The 23,987-nt window shown below is 45.8% G+C and overlaps 1 protein-coding gene across 1 annotated transcript in view; it reads right to left on the reverse strand.

Moving 5' to 3' along the window:
- The window catches only part of MEX3C (mex-3 RNA binding family member C), a 28,079-nt gene extending 13,746 nt beyond the window's left edge, over positions 1-14,333 (reverse strand). Inside the window, exon 1 of the mRNA XM_080973448.1 lies at positions 12,851-14,333. Within this exon, the coding sequence (XP_080829574.1) occupies positions 12,851-14,291 (1,441 nt within the window). The 5' untranslated portion in view covers positions 14,292-14,333. The remainder of the gene's footprint in view (positions 1-12,850) is intronic.
- Positions 14,334-23,987: the final 9,654 nt, after the last annotated feature.

Below are 23,987 nucleotides of genomic sequence, written 5' to 3' on the forward strand. Positions count from 1 at the left end.
AAGTTTCTATTTAAAAAAAGCTGGTAAAAATGAAATCTTAATGTAATGCAAACATTTACGGTGGAATTTAATGTGATACTACAAGTGTTTTCGTTTGCATAAGCTTATCAGCCTTGCCAGATAGTATCCCCTGCCCCCCTACTGGGGATTCTCCTACACACACCCCAAGCCAATTTCAGGGTGAACAGGGAGTAAAAGGGAGGGAGCTGTTGAGGGGGTTTGTAAGGTGAATCCCGCCCATTACAGTCATATCTTGGTTGATGAACGCCTTGCAAGTTGAACGTTTCGGGTCCCGAACAGCGCAAACCCGGAAGTGAGTGTTCCAGTTTGTGAACGTTTTGTGGAATCCGAACGTCTGACGCTGCTTCCACAGCTTCCAACTGGAAACCAATCGGAAGCTGCGCCTTGGTTTCCAAACGTTTTGGAAGTCGAACAGACTTCTGGAACGGATTCCATTCGACTTCCAAAGTACCACTGTATCTCTTAACAACTGTATTTATGTCACTCTTGTGAGCTTTTGATGAAAGGCTACTGTTTGAAAAGCAATCACTGTGGGGAAAACATATTCAGTAATTATCATTGCAGCACAACAGTCCATGTGCTCATATTATGGTTTGATCCCTGGCAGCAGAATCTAGTTGATGCCATTCTGTATCTCACTAGGATCATACACCGAGTACTTATGATGATCATATATTCCCTTTTTATGCTAAACTACCCAGGAACTGCAATGTATTAAAGTTCTGAAATAATTTCTATAAACAAAACGAATAGTCTATTTGCACTACACAGAAAATACTGCTTTGTTCTGTTTTAACTACAATTCACTGCTTCTGAAAAGATATTGGTGATTGTTACAGACCAGTCTTATGAACACTATACTGGTGGGATGCAAATACTTACCAAGTGTCACTGGGAAAGAGGGTCCCTAGTGGGGGTGGCCCCAAGCACGTACTTTGGGCAGTGCTGCCTGTTTCCCACTATGTGGACTAACTTTGATGTCTCGTGTGATCACCAGATGCATGGAAATGTTTCATACAGCCAGTAGTTCTTTCTCTCTATTGGCTGCGTTGTCATTTGTGTATGGGTAGGAGATTCGAATCAAACTGGTTCTGAGCCAGTCCAATGGTAACTCACCCATTTGTACTTGCCTATAAGTAGATATTATTTCACAGTATAAAAAACACAGTGCTATCTTGCTTGTTACAGCTGCAAGCAGGAGCAGCCCAGAGGAGCACTGAAATCCCTCCTCATGTGGAAAATACACACATATGAAAAATGCTGTGAAAATGCTTTTTTAAAAAATGTTTTGAAAAATATATTGAATTTGCCATAGCTCGCCATCACCATCTAGTGTCACATTTGTATGTTGTATTTTACAACACATTTAAAACATTTTATTTGCAGCTGTATAGCTGAGTCCTCAGTCACACATTATTTGTGAGTACTGGTGCATTTTTGAAGCACTACCTTAGCACTGATTTTAAACAAATTTATTTAAAGAGATGCAGAAATAAGCCTGAAATACTAATGTATCACAAATGGGAAAAACTATTCTAAAAGCCAGAATTCACCAAGCCTCTAGATTTCCACTACCAAGACTTTTCAGTGGCTGACACAAATCTGTTCACCTTCAAAAGGTAACCATAACAATGAAATAAGTTGCAGGGGGTCCCGGGGGAAATGTTCCAGAACTTCCTAAGAACTGAAAGGGAACTGCAAGTTACTGAAATTTGATTTAGAATCCCCCAGTAAGAATGATAATGAAAAAAAAAATAACATGCAATATCAATATATAACATGCTGAATTACATTTGGAGTTCACAACTGCACTGGAGGAAGTGTCTCAGCATTTTTTTTTCTTTTTTTGAGCCCAAATGAGCTTCATAACTTGCCCTCAGATAACAGTCACAATCACTCTGCATGGAAAGGGCACCGACTGCCATTAGTCACAAAGGTTATGGAACAGAGAGAAGAGTTATAAACAAAACCTCCATGGCTGTGATCAGATCACTTGGCCTTGGCCTCTTAGGAGGACTCTGGGAACTCAGCTTTCATTAAAATAAGCCTAACAAAAACATACACAGAGAAGTGCTTCGAGCCCTCACAGCTGTCAAGCAAAACTAAAATCACGTGCAGACAGTGCCTGCCAAAAGACTGAAACCAGAGAGGATGCGAGCAGGAAGCACGGGCAGAACTTCCTTAATCATCAGAATTCCCTAACCCACAACACAGCCTCTAGCCCGGCTTCTTGTCCCAGAATCTACAGCCTTGAGCAATCCTTCCTCTATGTTTGCAGGACTAACAGAGTTTTGCAATAGCTCTCAAACCCCATCACTATTAAGGTGGCTATTATGTGTCTTTATGATCATTGTTGGAAAAATACGTTTTAATTTTGACAAATCTGCATACCCCTTTCTTCCAGAGAGCTCAGATTATCTGGAGAGCAGGTTACGCCCAGGGTTACCTTGTGAGAGTCACAGCTGGATGGTGATTTGAACACCCACCTCCCTGAATCAGGTTTAAATGTTCTATTACACCAAACAAAGCACCTAAGTCCAATACCCCTTCAAAAGCGCCAGATTGGATAAATACACAGAAAGTTTCAAGGGCTCTATAGCCTCACACTCCTGGAGTCTTGTGTGTCTGCATTTCAATGCTTGTTTATTTATTTTAGCAAATAAAATAAAGCACCATGAAAAGGACGTGGTCCATTGTATCACTGATTCTCAAATGTTTTAACTAACACCATGCACATATATGGTAAAGGATTAAGAAATGGGTCCCGCAAATGCATGTTTGAGTTAAAAGTGGGTGCTGGGTCTGAAAAGATCGGAAATGTTTTACACTACATACCTTTTCGTAACCCGATTAGCATATCAAGTATATTCAGGTTGACTCTCATCTAGGGAAATGCATGAAGAGATTTAAGCATGCATTATGGGACTCTCCCCCTGACTTCTCTGACTTTGGAGTTCATGTCTGGAAATGCACTCCAATATTTTATTATTACTCCTAACACATTCTAACAACTGTGTCACGAGCTGAAGTGATTTCTTATCCTCCGAATGAGGAGCTCCCCATGTCCACAAAGATAAATTCATTTTTATTTGTGGCAGGGTCAGAGATTAATTGCTTTGCAAGTTGAAAGTCCCTGGTTCAATCTCCGGCTAGAAGGGCTGGCAGAGACCCCAGCTGAAATCCTGGAAAGCTGCTGCCTTCCAGTGTAGACAATACTGAGCTAGATAAACTACTCAGCTAGATGAACTCAATACAAGACAACTTCCTATTTTCCTACTCATTCAGGAGTCAAACACCCACAGCTGCCTCTTGATGCTGGCACTCAAAAGGCATAATTTATATAAAATACAAATAGTCAGACAGACATGATAGTATTTTCTTTAGCAGGTTTAGAAGTTTGCCTCCTTTTTAATTTTTGACCTCTGTTCTGGAGATTCAATAAACCAAAGGCCAGGTTGGGGGGTTTGTCCCCCCCCCCTTCTGACCTTCCTATTCTTATTGCAAGGAGGTTTGGAGTTGTACAGACTCCAAGAAACCTTCGATTGGGGGCTGCCTGGTTCTCCTCTTTGGAAATGGTACTACAAGTTTCTGTGATGTCATCACACGCAGCAGGTGAGACCAGCGACCAAATTTGGGCTGGAGACAAAGCAAGCCAACCAGCAGCGGTCACCAACCTATTCTCAAGGTGGTCATTGAAACTTGTTCCTGGCCTGAATTCTCTGTGCAGTGTGCATAACACTGTCCATTTTTGGCAGCAAATCATTCTGGATGACTCTGTGCCTCATAACACAGAGCAAAGCTTGTAGTGAATGGAGCTGCGAGATACTTACTGCAGCCCTGCCAGCAATGGCTTCAGTACTGACGGTGCTGAATGTAAGGCTATAAATTCGCAAGCAGCTGAAGAAATGGAATGTGCACACATACTGCCCACCCACTGAAATCACACGAAGGCCAAAAAGAAAAAAAGAAAAAAAAAAGACCTAAAATACCTAACTCATTCCAGTTTCGGACTCTGGGAACTCTGATGTATTAATATTCCACAGTGGAAGTTACAAGAATACGCCACTAGCATATTTCAATATATACTAATTCTGGATGGAAAACATCTGTCATCAAGATGCATAATTACCTTGCTTGCTTAGGTTACCACATTTCTGTTAAGTTACCACTCTTCAGGAACTCTCTCAAGAACTGTAATCTTAATGTCCATCTGGCCCTGTTTTCAGAAAGCTCACAAATCTTTCACCATTGTAAAGTTTCCTTGTCTTAAAAAATAAATCAAATCACTCCTTCTGCAACTACTCCACCCCAATTATTAATGCTCTGGAATTCAGTTTCTTGCAGTGCAAATTTCACAGGAGTCATTGTAAGAATTTAAGAGGTACCCTACTGTGTCAGATCAAGACCCAGAAACTTGTTTCCAACAATGGTCAACCAGATGCTTCCAGGAAGCTCACAAGCTGAAGAGGAAGACAGCAGCCCTTCTCAGCATCTGGTACACTGCCTCTGAATCCAGAGGTTCCATATAACCGTAATGGCTAATACCTGTTGATAGAGACCTATCCTCTATGAACTTGATTTGATTTATCCTCCATCCCAAATGTGGAGTGTACAAAAGACTGTCTGAAGAAATTGCAAACTTAAATGGCAATTTCCAGCTAAATAAATCAGCTTTATTGTATTTTTTGTTTTGCCGTTATAAAGCACAGAGGTCCTCTCATATTACCTCTATTAAAATTTCAAGTATCTTTTAAACCTAACACTTTTCAGTCAGCAAAGAACAAACAAGGTAACAATGGGTAAAAATGAGCAGCCTAGTTAGCAGGGGAGCCATTTACTGTTCTTAAAACCTTTAGAGCTATTTTCCCCTTGTTAACCATCATTTAACTAAATCCATTTTTCATAAAATTACTATTTATGTCAAATGAGTACTTGAAGAACACGTAATGTACCTTCAATTTATTACCTTTCTATAGCATTGTAGAAGCTATACTTGTCCTCAAAGAAGTGTCAAATTGTGTTGGGAGAAACAACTTACATTGGCCTAGTTTGCACACAACATAAACTATCTACAGTAATGCAAATAAAACACAAAAGGGCTTTTGCTCCTCCCCTGCTTGTGACTTTGCCACACTGGAGAGGAAATGAGTCTGAGTCTGATTTTTAGATGACTATCATATCTCCTCTCTGTCTCATCTCATCAAGGCTACCCTACTTCCTCAACCATTCCTTCCAATGCTTGGATTCCAGACCCTTGATCATCTTGGTTGCCCTCTTCCGCACACATTCCAGCTTGTCAATATTCTTCTTGAACTGCAGTGCACACAACTCGACACAGTACTCCAGGTGTGGTCTGATCAAGGCAGAACAGACTGGTACTACTGAGTTCCCTTGGTCGGGACACTGTACATCTGTTGATGCATCCTAGAATAGCATTAGCTTTTCTTTCTTTTTTGCTGCTGCATCACACTGCCAAGCTAAGTGTCCCCCATCTTATATGTGTGCAGCTGTTTTTTCCTGCCTAAGTGCAGAACCTTACATTTGTCCCTATTGAAATTCATATTATTAGTGTGGGTCCTGTTCGCCAATCCGTTAAGGTCAGAGTGAATCCTATCTTCCGTGACATTAACTATCCCTCTCATCTGCAAATTTGGTGGCCATCCCCTCAATTTCTTCATCCAAGTTGTTAATAAAGATGCTGAACAACAGTGGGCCTAGGACAGAACTCTGAAGCCGCACACTTGTCACTTTCTTCCAGAATGGTGAGGAACCATTAGTGGGCACTCTTTATGTATGGTCAGACACCCAGCTACAAACCTACCTAAGACTTATATCACCCAACCCACATTTTACCAGCTTCACTGCAAGAATATTATGGAGCTGATCATACAAAATGGGACCAATAGCCCTTTGCCCATCCATATCAAAGGGGATGGAGCTCTACCTGCTTTGGTAATACAAGCTCTGACTATACATGGTATGTATAATTGTACTGTACAATGTAAGCAAGGATTCTAACAAAATGTCCTTCTGAACAGGTATTTATTTTTCACCATTCCTCAAAATGTTTTATGACAACCACATCTTTAAGTGGAACAAGCCATTCACTATAAAATGGTGATAACTCCCCCACCCAACAAAACTCTATATTAGCCTGGATTAACCATGCCTCTTATGGCAACTTTGTCACTGAGCATGCCTGGCAAAGCAGGTATCATGTGAATAGGGAAAATCCATTTAGCCCCATCCATTTTTAAAGGCAAATTCTACTCAGATTCCTTCATGTTAGTAGGTTGTTGTTTTTTTTTGCCTCTGGATGAAACACAGTTCTTTTGTCCCACCCACTTGGCCTTTGGAAGGCTGGATAAATAACCTGGGCAACTGTTTTAGGTACTTTCAGAAATGTTAAATTCTACCATGGTGGCATCGAATGCTGAGCTGGCCGGGTGTAGTCTTGAATGCAGAACTACTCAGACATCTCAACTGGTCAACTTTTGCTTTCTAGGTTCAAATAGCACAATATAATTTTGAGAACTGTTTAAAATGTACAGATGCACTAATGTTTGTTTATTCCTCTCCTCACTCATGCCTCTTACAGAAAACATTTTTTTCAACAGGAATTTCTTTGCGGAGCCACAAATCTATTTAAGACATGTTCTTTGCTATGCTGACTCTGTAGTGGCATCAGAAACTAAATAGCAGGAACATGTAGTACAAAAAGTAACTGCAATAAACAACAATAGCCTTTGGTGGTGGTGGTGGGGAAACAGAACAGGACTCAATTCTTACGCAAATAACATTTTCTGAATCTGGTTTGAAGGAACTGAATCCCTGATAAAGTACTTCTGGGGAAGAGCTACTTGTTCAACATTGAGGAGCATATCAGAAGCATATACCACACTTGAGGATTGTATCTTGCAACATTTAATTGCAGATAGTTAACATAACTTGCATACCAACCTTTATGGCAGATGCCAAGCAACAGATCCTATAGTGTGCTTGTTTTGCAGTAGCTCACACCTCACTGTGAAAAGGTGGTTCAACCACTTGTTATGAACTGAGAACGGAGATTGGGGAAACAATGTATTTAGATTGGCTGCTACTTCTTTCCTTACTTCTTAGTAGAATCAACAAACTAGTATTTTACAATCCAGGCTGCAGAAGATATTACTTGACAGCTACTGGACTAGCAAAGCAATCCTATGCAAGAATTTATTTCTAGGTAGACAACTCTTTAGTTCAATGGGACTTACACCCAAAGTAAATTGTGCATAGGATTCTAGCCTCCAGAAAAATACTAATGAGGCAAATAATCCAACCTGTCTTCTATGCAAATTTAACTACATCCTAACTTCCCTTGTGTGTATGGTGCCTATGGGATGATTTTTAGTTACACTTGTATTTTGGCGGTGTATATTACACCAAACAGGTGGGCAGGATCAGTGAATAGAGTCAGGATGCAGTGTCGTTTTATTCCTCTCCCCACCCCAGCACACTCATTTCCCACACTTGACGCAACCCTTTTTACCCTAATCTCTCTCTCTCTCTCTCCCACTTTGATTTGTGCCAGAATGGCTTGAACACAGACAGTCTAAGCAAATGTGCCAAGTTATGTCGCCAGCTTAAGAAGAGCTCAGCCGGGGTGAAAAATATATTAGCTGGAATAGTGGGGATGTGTTGTATGTGGGAGTCATGATTGCACTGTAAATGGTCACACAATTTCTTAAATTCCCTAATGCCTGCAATTCTCTTAAAAGGAGTAACTGTGAACACTCCATCACATTTCTTCTGCTTTTGTTTGTATAAAAGGTCCACATTTAAAAATGCATTTTTCTTCTTTGAAAGTATGATTTCCTGCTTTTGTGCAATGTAGTAAGATCCTCAGCACAGCTATAAATAAAGAATCTAGAGTAGATAGGGCATAAATTTGAGAGAAGAGCCTTGTCATAAACATGAAAATAAAAAGCAGGCACCCAAGAAACTTCAACCTAAGTCACATAAGAAACGATGGGACAGCTATTTATTTAACATATAGTTTGTAATGGGTTTTTAAAAAATATTATTACTTCAATAAAGCCTTTTAGGGAATTACACCTAATTCTGGGCATCAGAGTTTAAGGAAGATATTGACAAGCTAGAATGTATGTAAAGGAGGGCAACCAAGATAATTAAGGGCCTGCAAACCAACCATTATGAGGAATGGTTGAGGGAGTTGGGCAGGATTAGCCTGGAGAAGATAATACCAAGAGGTTATAGGATAGGATAGCCATCTTCAAATATCTGAAGGGCTGTTACATGGAAGATGGCGCAAGCTTGTTTTCTCCTGTTCCAGGGGGTAGAACCCAAACCAATGGATTCAAATAACAAGAAAGGAGATTCCAACAAAACATTAGGAAGAACCTTCTGATAATAAGAGCTGTTTGATGTCTACATCGGAAGGTGGTGCACTCTCCTCCTTCGGCGGTTGGATGGCTATCTGTCAAAGATTCTTTAGCTGTGATTTCTGCATTGCAGAGGGCTGGACTAGATGACCCCTCGGATCCCTTCCAACTCTACAGTTCTATGATCTGCCTCTAAGATTTAAAATAGACTTCCATGGCAGCTCTAATCTCTAAATAGTGTTCTCTTTTGCCAGTTACCAAGGTAATAAAATCCACAGGACTACATGCCCCCAAAGGCAGTCTATCACGTGGAGAGAAGAATAAACATGCATGCTCTCTCCACTTAGTACCTGACGCCACTAACCATGGGGATGTCATGTTCAGATACTATCTAAGTGCATAATTTCTTATGTGTGCAAGCTAAAAGTGTATATTATTCATCAGCAGATTTTGTCAATAAACTGATTACAAGATTTGACTTACACATGTTGAATTTTATGCGCATAAGATAGTGTTCCCTTCTGGATGCCCTCCAGATCTTTTTAGACTATAACTACCATTATTTCCTACCACTGGGTGGGAATGATGGGAGTTTCAGTCTAAAACACACTAGGTTGTGGAAGGATGGTGTAGGACAGGGGTGGCCAACTCCCAAGAGACTATGCTTTATTCACAGAGTTAAAGACTGGCAGTGATCTGCCCCCTTTTTGGGGGTTCAGGTCAAGTTTGTTGAGCTTTTTTAGTGAGGACGAAAGCCCCATTTTTGGGGGTGCAGGGCAGTTTTAATGTTGAACTTCTTTGGGGGAAGCCAGTGATTGTCTAGTGATCTACCACAGACATCCAGTGATCTACCGGTAGATCACTATCTACCTGTTGGATGTGCCTGATTTAGGACATAAGTGGGAACAGGATTTGGCTGGCTGGTGGGCTTCTTACCTCCCACAGCCTTGTGGGCTAAGTTAGACAGGTGGACAGGGCTATCCACCTGTCAATCAGCTGGCATCACAATGACCAGTTTTTGCATGAGCATGGAAGCCTTAACCCTGTGCTCTGCAAGCTCCAACAATCAGCTGATCATTGAGCTTTCATGCACAGGACTATGCAAGTTCCGCTGATCAGCTGACTGATGTCCTTGCAGCCCCACTGTGCCTTTATCTGCCCATACCTGACAACATATGAAGTTAGGTGTATGGCAGGTGGGCATGGCTTGGGCAAGCATAATTAAGCCTGTGGACAGGAGGATCCCCACCACAAGTGCTGGATATATTTGAGTTTTCCCACATGGACAGCTGAGGATGCTAGAGATGAAGGTCAGTGGGCCAGTCTCCTCTCCACATGATGGACACGGGTAGGAGGAAAGTATAGTCCAATTTGCCCTACTGAATAAGTACATCACATGAGTAATCTTTAAAAGGTTATCTAGCCTGAAGCAGAAAAGCTGTTGGTTCTGGAATGTTATTGTGACATGGAATGAAATACAGGGAAAGAGGATTGTTATCATTTTCTAATAATGAGCAATAAGTACCGTTTATTAAATAATAAATGACTTTCAGCATCATAATTAATATGCAAATTAACCAAATTTAAAGTAGCTGATTAATCAGTTAAGAAGCACAATGATTGACTAAAAATACTTTTAAAACACAAGAGACAGCCAAACTTTTGAAGTGTTTATCAAATAACAAAAAAAACACACATGGTATATAGTACTTTGGTTTAATGGAAATGCTTTTATCACTGACCACACCATCCACAAGGAAGTGATTACTTGATTTTATGACATCACAAGTCATGTCCTTATCAGAAAAGCACAAACTGAGAAACAGGGTACTTGGTAGAAGCAACAGCAGAAAGCAGAAGCTGGAGGATTGGAGACATTGGCCAGGCAAACATGAAACAATACATGTATTACCTCCTTAAATCTGCTTACTGTAAAACCCATTTCTTTTTATTTATGGCCTGATTCAGCACAAAGGGAAGCATGTCAAAGTAAAAGTCACAGTAGCATAACTTTGCTGATCTGAGTCAGTCCCTAACAAGTCAGTTGACTGCTAACAGAGGTAGTTAAAAGCCTGGTGGCAGCATCTGGCCTGAGGTTAATAGGTTTCATATTCAGTTATAATCAGAGCTAAAGTTTTTAAAAAACAACAAAATCAAGTTTTTGGGAGGAAAGGATAGGCACTTAAAATTTATAGCAGCAAATGATGTCTATCCTTGTATCTGCAAAGCCAGCTATGTCTGCTTCAGCTTTTTATTTATTGCTTCACAGGTCACAAAAGCCTGGCGCTTTTGTTGTGTCCTTGAATACGCCTTCCCACCAACTTCAGGTTATTGTGTTCCCAGACAAAAAAGGACAGATGGGGGATAACTCTGAAGAGGAGGAGGGGTGACAGGAAAGCAACTGACAATTAACTGACAGAGAATGGGAAAGGATGAGTGGCATTAATTCAACTAGTTTGGTTTTGTGCTTTTGTGAAACTTGGAATACAGTACTCTACACTGTAGATGGGAGAGGAGGGGACAAGGAAAGCACAAGCTGTGGAAAAAGTGGCTGCGTCTCATCTTTATTTGCATATTGCTTTACAAAGGGGCTCTGCTAGTTATCTTCTAACCCACCCCTCTGATACTGCACCAGCTTGGATTATGCCAACCCTTCAACTATAAATTATTATATCCCAGTAGATCTGTCGCCAGAGTTCTCCCTTCCCACACTTATATTACCACTGACATCGTTACAGACCACCTACAGCAACAAAACAGCATCTTCCCAAGTGTATCCCTGCAGAAAACAAATCACCACATAGCATGCAGTTAAGATATATCAAATCCTTCATTGAAAGAGCTCTCAGAATCATACAACTGAGGTAGCCCTTTATTGTGGTAGGAGTCCTTTACCGCAGGCTATAAGGTGCTTGTGTATATTAGCAATGGCCTCACACCACATTACATGTCTATCTTTCCAAAGGAAAATGGGACCTATTCTCACAATGAAGACTGAGCAGGTGACAAGTGCATCATTAAGTGAGCTACATGACCAAGTTGGGGACTGAACTCTGGTCTCCCTAGTACTCTTAACATCATACCAGCTTTCTACCAGGAAGTCATCTCAATATTCACGCCTCTTGCCAGCCCCAGGCATTGAATTCATCACCTATCCCAACTCAATTCTTTCCTAACCTCCCCCTGGCCTGAAGGGTGGAGATTCCACCACACCCCAGGCAATCTTTTCCACTGCTAAGTTATGCTTATTTAGAAAGTTTTTCCTAACGTCAGGCTTCAATATCATCCATTCCAAACTCTGCAACAATAAGACTTTGTGCACGGTTCTACCTGCGATAAATGTTCTATTCGTCTTCTCCAGAATAACGCTTCCTGAAAGATCTCTGATCCTTTCTTTACGAGCAATATACAGTATTCCCAACCCCACTTAATGGAAGCAAACATTCTTTCTAAGTGTCTGCTCTTAATAAAAAAACAGGCCCTACTCAGTTCTACCACCCATACAACTAAGTTGTTACTGTCTGTGAAAACTTAAGTCACCAAAATCTGCTCATGCTTTCTGTGGAACATGCCCAGGCCTGTCCAAAGGCCTCCTACATTTAGTTTTAAATTACCTTGGACCTTTCCTTCCCAATCCAGCTCATAACTCTTGCGCAGCTTCCCTTTCTCTACAGGTCACAGGAACACCAGAAAGCACCCCACATTTCGGAACGCCACTTCCTCACCCACCTGTTGGTATTACCCACCCACCTCCCACCACCAAGGTAACCCATTTAGTTCCAAAACCAAGAGGTCTTCCCAACTTCCAGCACATGTCAATCCTGCACATAGCTGTCAACTTTTCCCTTTTTAAAAGGGAAATTTCCTTATTCTGAATAGGATTCCTCGCAAGAAAAGGGAAAAGTTGACAGCTATGATCCTGCATCGCCCGAGGTCGCACCCCTCCAAACCCCTTATCCTCCAGACAATTTCCCCCTCCTCCCCATTACCCCCACCTGGCATCCTGGCAATCCCAAGGTTCAGACCCGACTTCCTCCTGCTCCGAATGCCCGGGGGTCTCCTGACCCACTCCGGAACTTCGCCTTCGCTCCAAGTCACCCCGCGTGCATCCCATTCCATCGGACCCAGCCCTTCCCAGTATCCCATTGCACTTACCCTTGGCCTCGTGCAAATTTCGTGTGTGCGCCTTCAATGGGGCATGCTACCCGCCCGCCCCCCTCGTGCTTCGCATGTACAAGAGAACAGGGCAGCCTCCAACAATGGGCAATAATAATAATTAGGGGGGCCTCGCCCGAACCCAGTTTATCCAGATCCCCGCCCCCCCAGCCTCTCCTCTTCCTTCCCCAGCGCCCACCTAATTTCGGGGCCCCGATCCCCGATCTACTCAGCCTCCCCCACCCCCCAGGCCGCCTCCTCCTGTTCTCCTTCCCACCCCCCAAAGCACTCACCCTGCCGCCCCACAATCTCGGCCACATGCTCGGAGCTGGGCACCGGCACGCACTCGGTGGTGTTGACGCTCTTCCTCCTCAGCAGCGCCGCCTGCTCGCCGTTCAAGGCCGGCACCGGAGGGATCCCGGCCGCCGCCGCTGCCGCCACACCTCCTCCGGGCGGCCCGTAGCCCTGCGAGAGCATCGCCGCCATCACGCCGCCGTGGTGGGCATCGTCGCCGGGCCCGTACAGCGCCCCGCCGAGCGCCGCCTCCTGGGCCTCGAAGGCCGAGCCGGCGGAGAGGGGCGGCGGCAGCATGACCGAGCCCAGCCCGGGGGGCAAGGCCGGCGGCGGCGGCGGCAGCAGCAGGAGGGAGGCCGCCGGGACGCCGCCGCCGCCGCCGGGCTCCAGCAGCAAGTCCTCTCCGCCGCCTCCTCCTCCTCCCCGGTCGTCGTCGTCGTCCTCGTCAGGCGGCTCCTCCAAGTCCAGCTCCAGGTCGCCGCCGCCGCCGCCCTCGGGGGCCGCCTCCTCCTCCTCCTCGGCGCCGCCGCCCTCCTCTCCCTCCTCCGGGCGCTCCAGCGACGGAACGGGCGCCGCCTCGCCCAGGCCCAAGCCGGCCAGGCGTTCCCTCAGCATGGGCGGCGAGGGCGGCGGCGGCGGCAGCAGCAGCGGGTGATGGTGGTGATAGTGGAGCAGCAGGCCCGGCGGTGGCCTAGGCGGCAGCAGCAGCCCCACCAGCTCGGGCGGCTCCTCCTGAGGCGACGGCGAGGCGCTGCCGCTCGGCATGGCCTCGGCAAGGCCGCCGCCGGCAGCAGCAGCGGGCGGAGAAGAAGGAAGAGGAGGAAGGGGCGACGCGCTGGGGCTACTGGGCCCTCCTGGGCGACATGCTGCTGCTGCCGGCTCTCCCGCGGCGGCGGCGAGGACGACGGCCTCCTCCTCTTCCTCCTCCTCCTCCTCTTCTTCTTCTTCCTCCTCCGCCTCTTGCGGGGCTTGAGGCGAGGCGCTGGCAGCAGGAGCGGCGGCGGCGACGACGGTGGTGCCGCCGCCACGGCCGCCGCTCGGCTCAGCGCTTCTTTTGTTCCATGGCGGCTTCCCCCCGCCGGCTCCTCCAGCAGCGGCAGCGGCGGCGGCGGCGGCCGCAGGCGGCGGCGGCCCAGGCAGCTCCAGCCCCGCCCCGCGCCGCTCCCCCAGCCGGGCGATTGGGTGGTGGCAGCGGCGGCTCAGCAACCGCAGCAGCAGCCGGCGCTTGGGCAGGGCCCCGGGAAGGCGGTGGCTGCTGCCGCGGCCGCAGGAGGAGGCGGCGGAGGTGGAGGGGGGGAAAGCGGCTGCTCCGGCCGCGCCTGGACGGGCAAAGGGGCGCGGGGCGAGAAGAAGCGGCGGCGGCGTTTGCGGAGAGGGCGGCGGCGGCGGCGCCTCCTGCTGCTCTTCTCCCTCCTGCCCTCTGGTCTCCTCAGACACCATCCACGCGCCCGCCCGCCCTCGCTGGCTCGCCTCGGGCCCAATCTCGCCGCCAGGCCCCGCAGGATTGTTGGGTCGGCCGGGCGGGTATTGTGACGGGGGCGGGAGGGAGCCTGAGGCGGCGGCGCCGGCCGGGTGAGCCGAGGCCTTGCCCTGCTTGCCCTCCGCGGCCTGGCCTGGCCCAACCCCTCACTCACCCCGGCCTTCGGTCAGCTTCCCGCTCCCCCCCCCCCTCATCCCGCGTGGGAAGAGGAACGGAGGGAAGAGGGAGAAAGGCAGAGGCGCCTGAGGGAGGGAAGGTTGAAGGGCAGGAGCCGCTGTGAGGCGAGGGAGGAGCAGGAGACAAAGGATGGGCGCCCGTCCAGAGATTATATGCCATTTTTAAATAATAATAATAATAATTCGACAGGTTCACACACAAGCGTGCCTCTGAACATGCACAGAATGCACGCACCTGCGCGCGCACAACTTTTTTATTTACTTTTTTTTTTCAAGTCTCGCCCCCAGAAGCTTCCCCAGATCAAAGGCATGGCTTCCACCCAGGAAAGCCCAAGCCTCCTTTTTAATAAATGGCAGGGTGGCACCAGCCCTGACAAAAGAGAGAGAGTGTGGGGAACTTGCCCACTTCCTTCCAGAACAAGCTTCTGCTGAAAATCTGCAAAAGCACATGTGAATTTCTTTCTCCAAAAGAAAAGGGTTTTTTTGTTTGTTTTGTTTTACAGTGCTTCCTGGAGAGTTGCCTGGAAAAGGTTTCTTGGGTGAGCAGGCCAAGTTGCCTTTTGCAGGCTGGGGCTAAGTTACCCCTTGTCAATTTTCAGTTGCTCACCATCAGGTTTCTTAAAAGTGGCAGAAAGGAGAAATGTCTTCCATCTTTATTTAATTTGTAAACCATCCTCCATCTGAAGATCCCAGGGTGGTTCACAACATAAAATGCATAATAGAACACCCCCACCATCTAAAAAGGCCATAGAATGTTTAATCAGTTCAAGGCCTGTTTATGTTATGATATATAATGAAAGTGCCAGGCGAGCCACCCTGGGGAGAACATTCCACGAGTGGGGAGCCACTGCAGAAATGAGGCACACAAAGAAGGTCCTCAGGATGACCGTAGGATCCATTCATATGGGGAGAGGCAGTCCTGAGCCATTTAAGGCTTTATACACTAAAACCAGCACTTGGAATTGGGCCTGGAAACTTAACTGGCACTGGCAGCTGGTGTAGTCAGGCCAGGATTGTTGTAATATGCTAAAACTAGTGAAAGCAAAAGGAAAACTAAAAGGCCAGATGATGTGGATTCCTAACACAACAAGTGTTAGGTGTGCAACCTGGCCACCAATTTCTGCAGCAGCTGAAGTTTCCAAACCACCTTCAGAGGCAGCCCCATGTATAACACATTGCAGTAATCTAACCTATAGGTTATCAGAGCATAGGTGACAGAAGTTAGGCTATCCCTGTCCAGATATAGGCGCTACATTTCTGCACCTTCAGAGGGAGTGTAACCGCATCAAGAGCAGACAACATCCCATCTAGCTGATCTAGGGAACGGTCCACTAGGGTTGCCACCTGTCCTTTATAATACAGGATTGTCCCGTATTTCAGTGGAAAATGCTATGTCCTGCATTGATACACTTTTGTCATGTATTACAGGTCGTCTCTGCCCCTCTGTGTGTGTGCGCATGCCAAGTTAGGCATCCTCTCCAAATGCATGTTTGAAAGAGTGTGTGAGAGGTCATGTCTTTAAGCTCTGGGTAGCCAAGCACAGAAGGATTTACAAATTCATGTGCACATGTGTATGTGACAAATTCCAGAGGGGTCATCCTGTTAGGCTGAAATAGATTGTAATGGGTTGCTTTGAAGTCACTTCGCAACATTTTTTTTTGGGGGGGGGGAGATCACATCCCCAACCACCCCAGCCTGTCCTGTATTTTGCCAGGACAAAGGTGGAACCCTACCGCCCACTAAGAATGCCTCAGTCTTATCTGGATTGAGCCTCACTTTGTTAGCTCTCATCCATTCCATTACTGAGACAAGGCAATGATCCAGCCCATCCACTGCCCCATTTGCAGATGGAAAGGAGAAGTAAAACTGTCGCCAGCAAATTGCTTACACTGCAGGCTTCCTCAACCTCAGCCCGCCAGATGTTTTGAGACTACAATTCCCATCATCCCTGACGGCTGGTCCTGCTAGCTAGGGATAATGGGAGTTGTAGGCCATAAATATCTGGTGGGCCGAGGTTGAGGAAGCCTGGCTTACAGTGTTCTCCATATATCTGTACCACAGCAGTGGTTTTTAAGACTTTGTTTTAGGGACCGCTGGGATTCTTCAAACGTAAAAGGGGTTCCTTGAGGAGATCAGTAATGGCAGGCAAGCTTCTTCGAAGGACAGGTTGCGAACCAATCTTGATCTTCCTCTGCAGTGTGCAGGGGGTGGGATATCGGGAGCACATGGGTCAACTCAGACTCCAAAGCTCTACCCTAGAATATGCCCCACGTCCTCTGCAGCACACAGAGGTTTCATGGCAAACGTGGCATTCCACAGTGGAGAAGCCAACAATGTTTGAAAACTGGTGATTTAGAGTGGTTGCTATTGTTTTAAATGTATATTGTTTTAAATGTTTGTTTTGCTTTTGGGATTGTAGTTCCATTTGTGTTTCAGAAGCTGGTCTCTGACCGTAATAAATTCCATGTTCATGAGTGGTGGCTACTTCAGACAAATTATTTTCCACTTAGAACAGCTTGCATGAAGCTAGCGTTTTCAAGCAGCTACCATTAATGGAGTGGTCTGTTTGAACCAATATCTGAATGCTGCCAATGGGAAGGTAGTGCTTATGGGTCCAAGGGAGAAGGCACCTCAAGCAATATGATTGAAAATGTCTCCACTCAACCCCCCCCCCAAAAAAAAACACTTTCCATTTGGCCTTATGCAAATGTATACAGTACTGGGAGACAAGAGTTGAGATGAAATGTGAGTCTGAGGGCCTATTACTTAGGCTGGCAACTTGAGTCTGCTGCTCAATTTGGGAGTTGCAACATTCTGAATAATTTTACAATTAACAAAGTTTGAGCTGATGATGTGTTTTTAAACTGTGAGGGTATAAGAACTACACCTTAGCTCTCCGATAGGAGCTGTTTATCCAGTTTAGTTTTTTTTAAGTCTTCCAGTGATAAGTATCACACAACCTCCCTTGTTAACTTGTTCCACAGCCTTTTTTTTTTTTTAAAGTTACTGTTACATAGGAGAATATTAGAGGGGAAAGTAGGTCATAGAAGACTGAATTTTTCATCCTTTTCCTGTGGACACATGCTTTATGGAGAAATCCCAATATGGTGTGAGCTTAGACTATTTCCAGACTATCTGCAAGGCTCTATTTTAAGCCAACCTTCATCATTTTCCCCTGGAAAATAAATATTTATTCAAACTTTATGTGATATAAAACAGTTAGGATGACACACATATTGCCTTTGCTACGCGTCTTATGTTTCCTGCATGCCTGAAGCTCTGCAAATATGCTTTTGAGTCATCCTGGCTGACACCCACAAACCACTTAAGAAGGCTTTTAGCCCCACTGACATCAATAAGACTAATAGCCTAATTCTAAGGATTGTTTTGCTATTAAATAGCGAGGACGGGTTCGGAAGGGGTGTAGTGATTTCTGTGCCAATGTATCTCAATGGAAATTGGGATGTTATGGTGTTGAGTACATCAAATAGGACTGGACTGTGGATTTCAGAACGCCCCACTGTCCTAGCTTAAGTGGTTTGCCAGTTCCACAAATGTGGGCTTTTACATGAATAAGAAAGTTAAGTAGAATCCCCACAGAATTCAGGAGGGCTTTGCATGTTACCAGGAAATAGGATGGTGTTGAAGGAAGAAGCGTTTGCATCACTTTGACCAATTCTTTAATGCTATCCCTACATAATGGGGGAAGGCGGGATTAGAAGATAGGTAAAAAAAAAAAAAAAAAAGGAGTGAAAGCTTTTTGAAATGACAGTGGGTTCAAGAAGGCATGCTGTGATGTCATGGGCACTGTCTAATGGACAGAAGCTGCCTTGGAGCATGAGTGGCCATGGAAAGACTATTCGGTCCTAAACTTGATAGTTGGACTGAGGGTGTGTCTGTCCTAGCACTTTCAGAGAAAAATATATAAAGCTAGATATGTGCTTTGCTATCTGCACAAAACACGAAGGCATGGTTCCATTTAGTATTACCGTTTGGTAGGAATCATAGGTGGGTCCTCCTTATGGGCTTGGCCGCTGTGAGAACAGGGTGCTGGACTTGATGGGGCTGATCCGACAGGGCTCTTGTGCTCATTAGAATTTGCCTCTTGAGGCTCTGCTGAAATGAAACAAATGTTGACACAACAGAATAAATAGAAGTGTGCTTAGTTGCCTTGGACAATGACAGTCTCCCCCGGTCTGTTATTCCTTTTTCCATTCGCCTGTGTCTCTCCCTATTTCCCTTTACTCCAGCTGGGATGCTCATCTTTTCAGCTTTTCACTTGTTTGTGGTGGGTGGGTATATATCTGTATCTGAAATGTCCAGAGAATGTACAAAATTCAGTTGATATATGCACATTCTCCAAAGTCAGTTGGGGATTATGCATAATGATCGGAGAATGTACAACATTCCATCTTCGTGAATAGATCATGTGCCCATTCCGTACGTGGCCTGGTGAATGTGCACCATGGCTGGCTGTGAATGCACATAAACAACTCAACTTACACGTCCCTTAAAATTATATACACATGTATACAGATACACTCCCCACAACCTGGCGGAACATCAAAGGCATTCTTGTAACTCATTTCAAGGCTGCCTTTTGGAGAGAAAACAGGATGTATATTTTTAAGTGCATAAAAGAAGTCTGGCTGTTCAAGTCATAACTAACTGGTCTCTAAGAAGCACAGGAATTGTTGGGGTAAGGTCCTAAGAAAGGGTAAAAAACACACACACACACACACACACACACACACACACACACACTTTTGACAGAAGGTCATGGCAATAACTTAGACACCAAAGGAACACAATAGCTCTTCATAGGAAAAACCTGCTTTCTCCATGGTTGACTGGAGAGAGTAGCTATTTCTATCACTCCATCTAATACTGAGCTCAGGTGCTGAGTGCAGGCAGGCCTGGAGTCAAAATGGGGCCATTGGGAAAGAGAGAGATTTCCATGCTTCTGGGGAATACTATGTTTTGCAGAACTACAAAAGGAAAAGCAGTAAAAACGAAACCCCAAAGGGCGTCACGCCCCCTCTCCAGGTTGCAGAGGCTGCTGAGCATGCTTAGTCCTAACTGAACTGTTTTTGAAAGGGGAGTGGAATGCTTTGCTGGGAGGAAATGGCTTGCTGGCATCCTGAGCAGAAGCATGCTTTTTGGGGGGGGGGGGGAGAACAGACTGCAGCATTTTGTTGCAGTTGCCACTTGTGACTTCCTCTTGTATAACTGCTCTAAATTTGTTTGCATTTAAAGCCCTGCTGCAACAGGCGAAGGCTGTTTAGTTTCTCAAGGGGAGAATGCAGCTGCTAGGAGCACATTGGGAATCCTGGGAAACGTCCACAAGTATTTAGGAGGCCAGGATTATGTGATCTGCCTCCATAACTAGCCTCAGATGACCTGGAGTCTCTCATTTATAAATCTTTGCAGACTGTTAACAGTCTAAAATAATACTCAGCTGGAGGTCCTGGAATTTAATTGATTCATCTGCATGGCTAATCCATTAAAAATTTAATTGCAGATTATAAAAGCTTACTGGTTAATCAGGAAAGTCAGTAGGCCCATGGAACAGGCTCTTAGAGCCCAGCTCTGACAATATTTACCTAAAATAAATATCCAGGCCATGTTTGTGTTTTTTTAAAAATGTTTAGTGCTGCTGGACAATGCTTGATAGTTTGCACCATTACCTACTTTGGTTAACTCTTCCGATAGAAGGACAAACTTTGCTAGCGCCTTTCCTTATCTATATGTTTTTAATATTGTGCTTTAATACCGTAACCCACCCTGGGACCTTGAGGGAAGGTCATTCTGTGCCAGCTTTTAAACATCCGAAAACTTTTTCTATTCTGCCAGGCCTATGCAGGCAATGAAGAGCACATCACTCACAATGGTCTGTTTTAAATTCTTTTGCTTTTAACTTTTCGTGATTTTACTGTGTGGTTTGGGGCTTTTATATTGCTGTAAACCACTGTGTGATGTGAGACACACACACACACACACACACACACACACACACACATGCTACAGCAGTATAGAAATAGGTTTTTGTGGGGGGGATTGTAAATGAATAATCCTAGTAACAACTGCCCATTGGCCTGTAACTGAAGGAAAAAACAGAGATGTTGTAGCTTCATGCTATTCGTAGAGCATAATGGGTGGTTTGGCCTTCAGTTCCATAGTTATGGTCCGTGGTAGCTGGTATCTATTGGAACTGTTAAGATAGAAGGCAGACAGACCAATAGCAGATGGAGCCAGAGAACCAACTAATTCTAGTTTTGCTCCTGTTCTTCTTCAAGCTGAGTTTTACAATGGAAGACCAAGGAAGAGGAAGCTGATCGTCTGTGCTCCCCGCTTTGGACTGAAGGCAGGACAGGGGGAAGCTGGCTGAGGTTGGTGGGGAAATGCCCCATTGTCCTTATGGACCATCCATAATTAGTTATGGGTCAACAACCAAGTATGTAGTACGTGGAGGAAGGAGAGCTTTCAGGTAAATACTGCTCTTTGTGGTCATCACCTCTGAGACTTGGGAGGGCAGAGTGAAGTCAGGTTCAACCCTTGACATCTTCAGGCAGGGCTGGGAGAGATCCCTGTGTGAAATCCTGGACAGTCTGTGCCAATGATGTGGAATGCTAGACTGGTGACTGGGAGTGGCCACCGAGACCATATAACACTGGTCCTGAAAGACGTACATTGGCTCCCAGTATGTTTCTGAGCACAATTCAAAGTGTTGCTGCTGACCTTTAAAGCCCTAAATGGACTCAGCCTAGTATACGTGAAGGAGCATCTTCACCTCATCGTTCAGCCCGGACACTGAGGTCCAGCTCCAAGGGCCTTCTGGTGGTTCCCTCACTGCAAGAAGTGAGGTTACAGGGAATCATGCAGGAGGCCTTCTTGGTAGTGGTGCCCGCCCTGTGGAATGCCCTCCCATCAGATGTCAAGGAAATAAACAACTACAGTGGATGCTCGGGTTGCAAACATGATCCGTGCGGGAGGCATGTGCGCAACCTGCAGCGCCTCGTCTGCACACGCGCGGCTCGCAATTTGGCACTTATGCGCAAAGTGCAATTTAGCGCTTCTGTGCATGTGCGAGTGCCAAAACCCGAAAGTAACCCGTTCTGGTACTTCCGGCTTTGGCGTGGTGCGCAACCCGAAAATGCACAACCTGAAGCGTCTGTAACCCGAGGTATGACTGTATCTGACTTTTAGAAGACATCTGAAGGCAGCCCTGTTCAGGGAAGTTTTTAATGTTTGGTGTTTTATTGTGTTTTAAATATTCTGTTATGAGCTGCCCAGAGTGGCTAGTGAAACCCAGTCAGATGGGCAGGGTATAAATAAATTATTATTATTATTATTCCCCACAAGTGTCCCAGGAAAACTGGGACAACCCCTGTTTTCTTGGGAGAGAACACAGCCATTTTGGTTGGCATGATCTTGCATCATTTCGTGCTGTGATTTTCTCCCGGGAAAAGAGTGAATTGTGGCATGAAATCGAGCAAGATCACTGCGATCAAAATGGCCGCCATTTTCTTGCCATAAAAAAAATCAGGAAGGTGGTGTCCATGAAGATTGTGTCCCAGTTTTCACTGTCCAGATATTGGAGGGTATGTGAGCACAGAAATCCTGAGCTAGATGGGCCAAAAGTCTGACTCAGTATAAGGCTGCTTCCTATGACTATTACTCAAAAAGATCACAAGGCCTTCCCAGACTCAGAGTGGTTCTTTCTGTTCCACCGAAACTTCTGCATCAAAACATTTTGTGGAAACAAAGGCTGTCAATTCCAGACAGCAGCTGGATACAAGGAACTGTTTTATGTTGACTCAGGTTATTGGTCCTTCTAGCTAAGTATGTATTTTGTCACTGCAGCTGAGCAACCAGCAGAATGGGGTAAGGTGCTTTTCTGTTTGAAACAGAAGCATGGCTGTTCTGCCATGTGATTGGCTAACTCTGCTACAGCTGACTGCATGGCAATCCTTGCTACGTTGGTCTCGGCATCAGGCTTATGTTGCTTTTGTCATTTACCTTTACCTTTTTTATCAACTGCAGTAAGGTAAAGGTAAAGGGACCCCTGACCATGAGGTCCAGTCGTGACCGACTCTGGGGTTGCAGCGCTCATCTTGCTTTATTGGCCGAGGGAGCCGGCGTATAGCTTCTGGGTCATGTGGCCAGCACGACTAAGCTGCTTCTGGCAAACCAGAGCAGCGCACAGAAACGCTGTTTACCTTCCTGCCGGAGCGGTACCTATTTATCTACTTGCACTTTGAAGTGCTTTCGAACTGCTAGGTTGGCAGGAGCAGGGAACAAGCAACGGGAGCTCACCGCGTTGCGGGGATTTGAACCGCCGACCTTCTGATCGGCAAGTCCTAGGCTCTGTGGTTTAACCCACAGTGCCACCCACATCCCTCTTATCAACTGCAGTAGGGGTGGTTAAACTGCTGCTCTCCGGATGTTTGACTGCAGCTCTCATAACCGCTAACCATTGGCCAGGCTGTCTGGGGCTGATTGCAGTTGGAGTCTTAACATTTAGAGCACCATCATAGTTGCTACAAAAGCAGAGACATCACCTTGCCAACAAAGGCCCGTATAGTTAAAGCTATGGTTTTCCCAGTAGTGATGTATGGAAGTGAGAGCTGGACCATAAAGAAGGCTGATCGCCAGAGAATTGATGCTTTTGAATTATGGTGCTGGAAGAGATTCTTGAGAGTCCCATGGACTGCAAGAGTTGGTTGCAGGCTTGAAGGTATTGGCGGCGAGCTTCGCTCGAGTGGCGGTTAGGCATTGGCAGGGGTTTATTGTTATGCAAATGTCTGGGGGGGAAGGAAGCGCCATCACCTTCCCCCATGGAAAGGGTAGTCCGGTAGAGGACTCCGGGGGGCGTTGCCTTGTCCGAAACCTAGGGAGGTAAGGGCCCCCGGCACGCCCCCGAACGGTGACACCCGTGGGATCCTAGTTGGCGTACTTCAACAGGACTCCCACGGTTGGTGGTTAACCCTTCCCGGGTTGATTACCGGGTAGTCGATAGGAGCCAATGCCTAAGGCCAATACCTTTCAACTCTGTAATCAATAAAGTTGTGGCCTTTTTATGCCCATTAACCTTATATAATGTGTCCAGTGTCTTGTTTTCACATGGGGGAGGGGTCTTGCCACGCAACCGCTAACCATTGGCCAGGCTGTCTGGGGCTGATTGCAGTTGGAGTCTTAACATTTAGAGCACCATCATAGTTGCTACAAAAGCAGAGACATCACCTTGCCAACAAAGGCCCGTATAGTTAAAGCTATGGTTTTCCCAGTAGTGATGTATGGAAGTGAGAGCTGGACCATAAAGAAGGCTGATCGCCAGAGAATTGATGCTTTTGAATTATGGTGCTGGAAGAGATTCTTGAGAGTCCCATGGACTGCAAGAAGATCAGACCTAACCATTCTTAGGGAAATCAGCCCTGAGTGCTCACTGGAAGGACAGGTCGTGAAGCTGAGGCTTCAATA

Source organism: Podarcis pityusensis (genome assembly GCF_964106645.2).
Source record: "Podarcis pityusensis genome assembly, chromosome: 11".
Lineage (NCBI taxonomy): Eukaryota > Metazoa > Chordata > Lepidosauria > Squamata > Lacertidae > Podarcis > Podarcis pityusensis.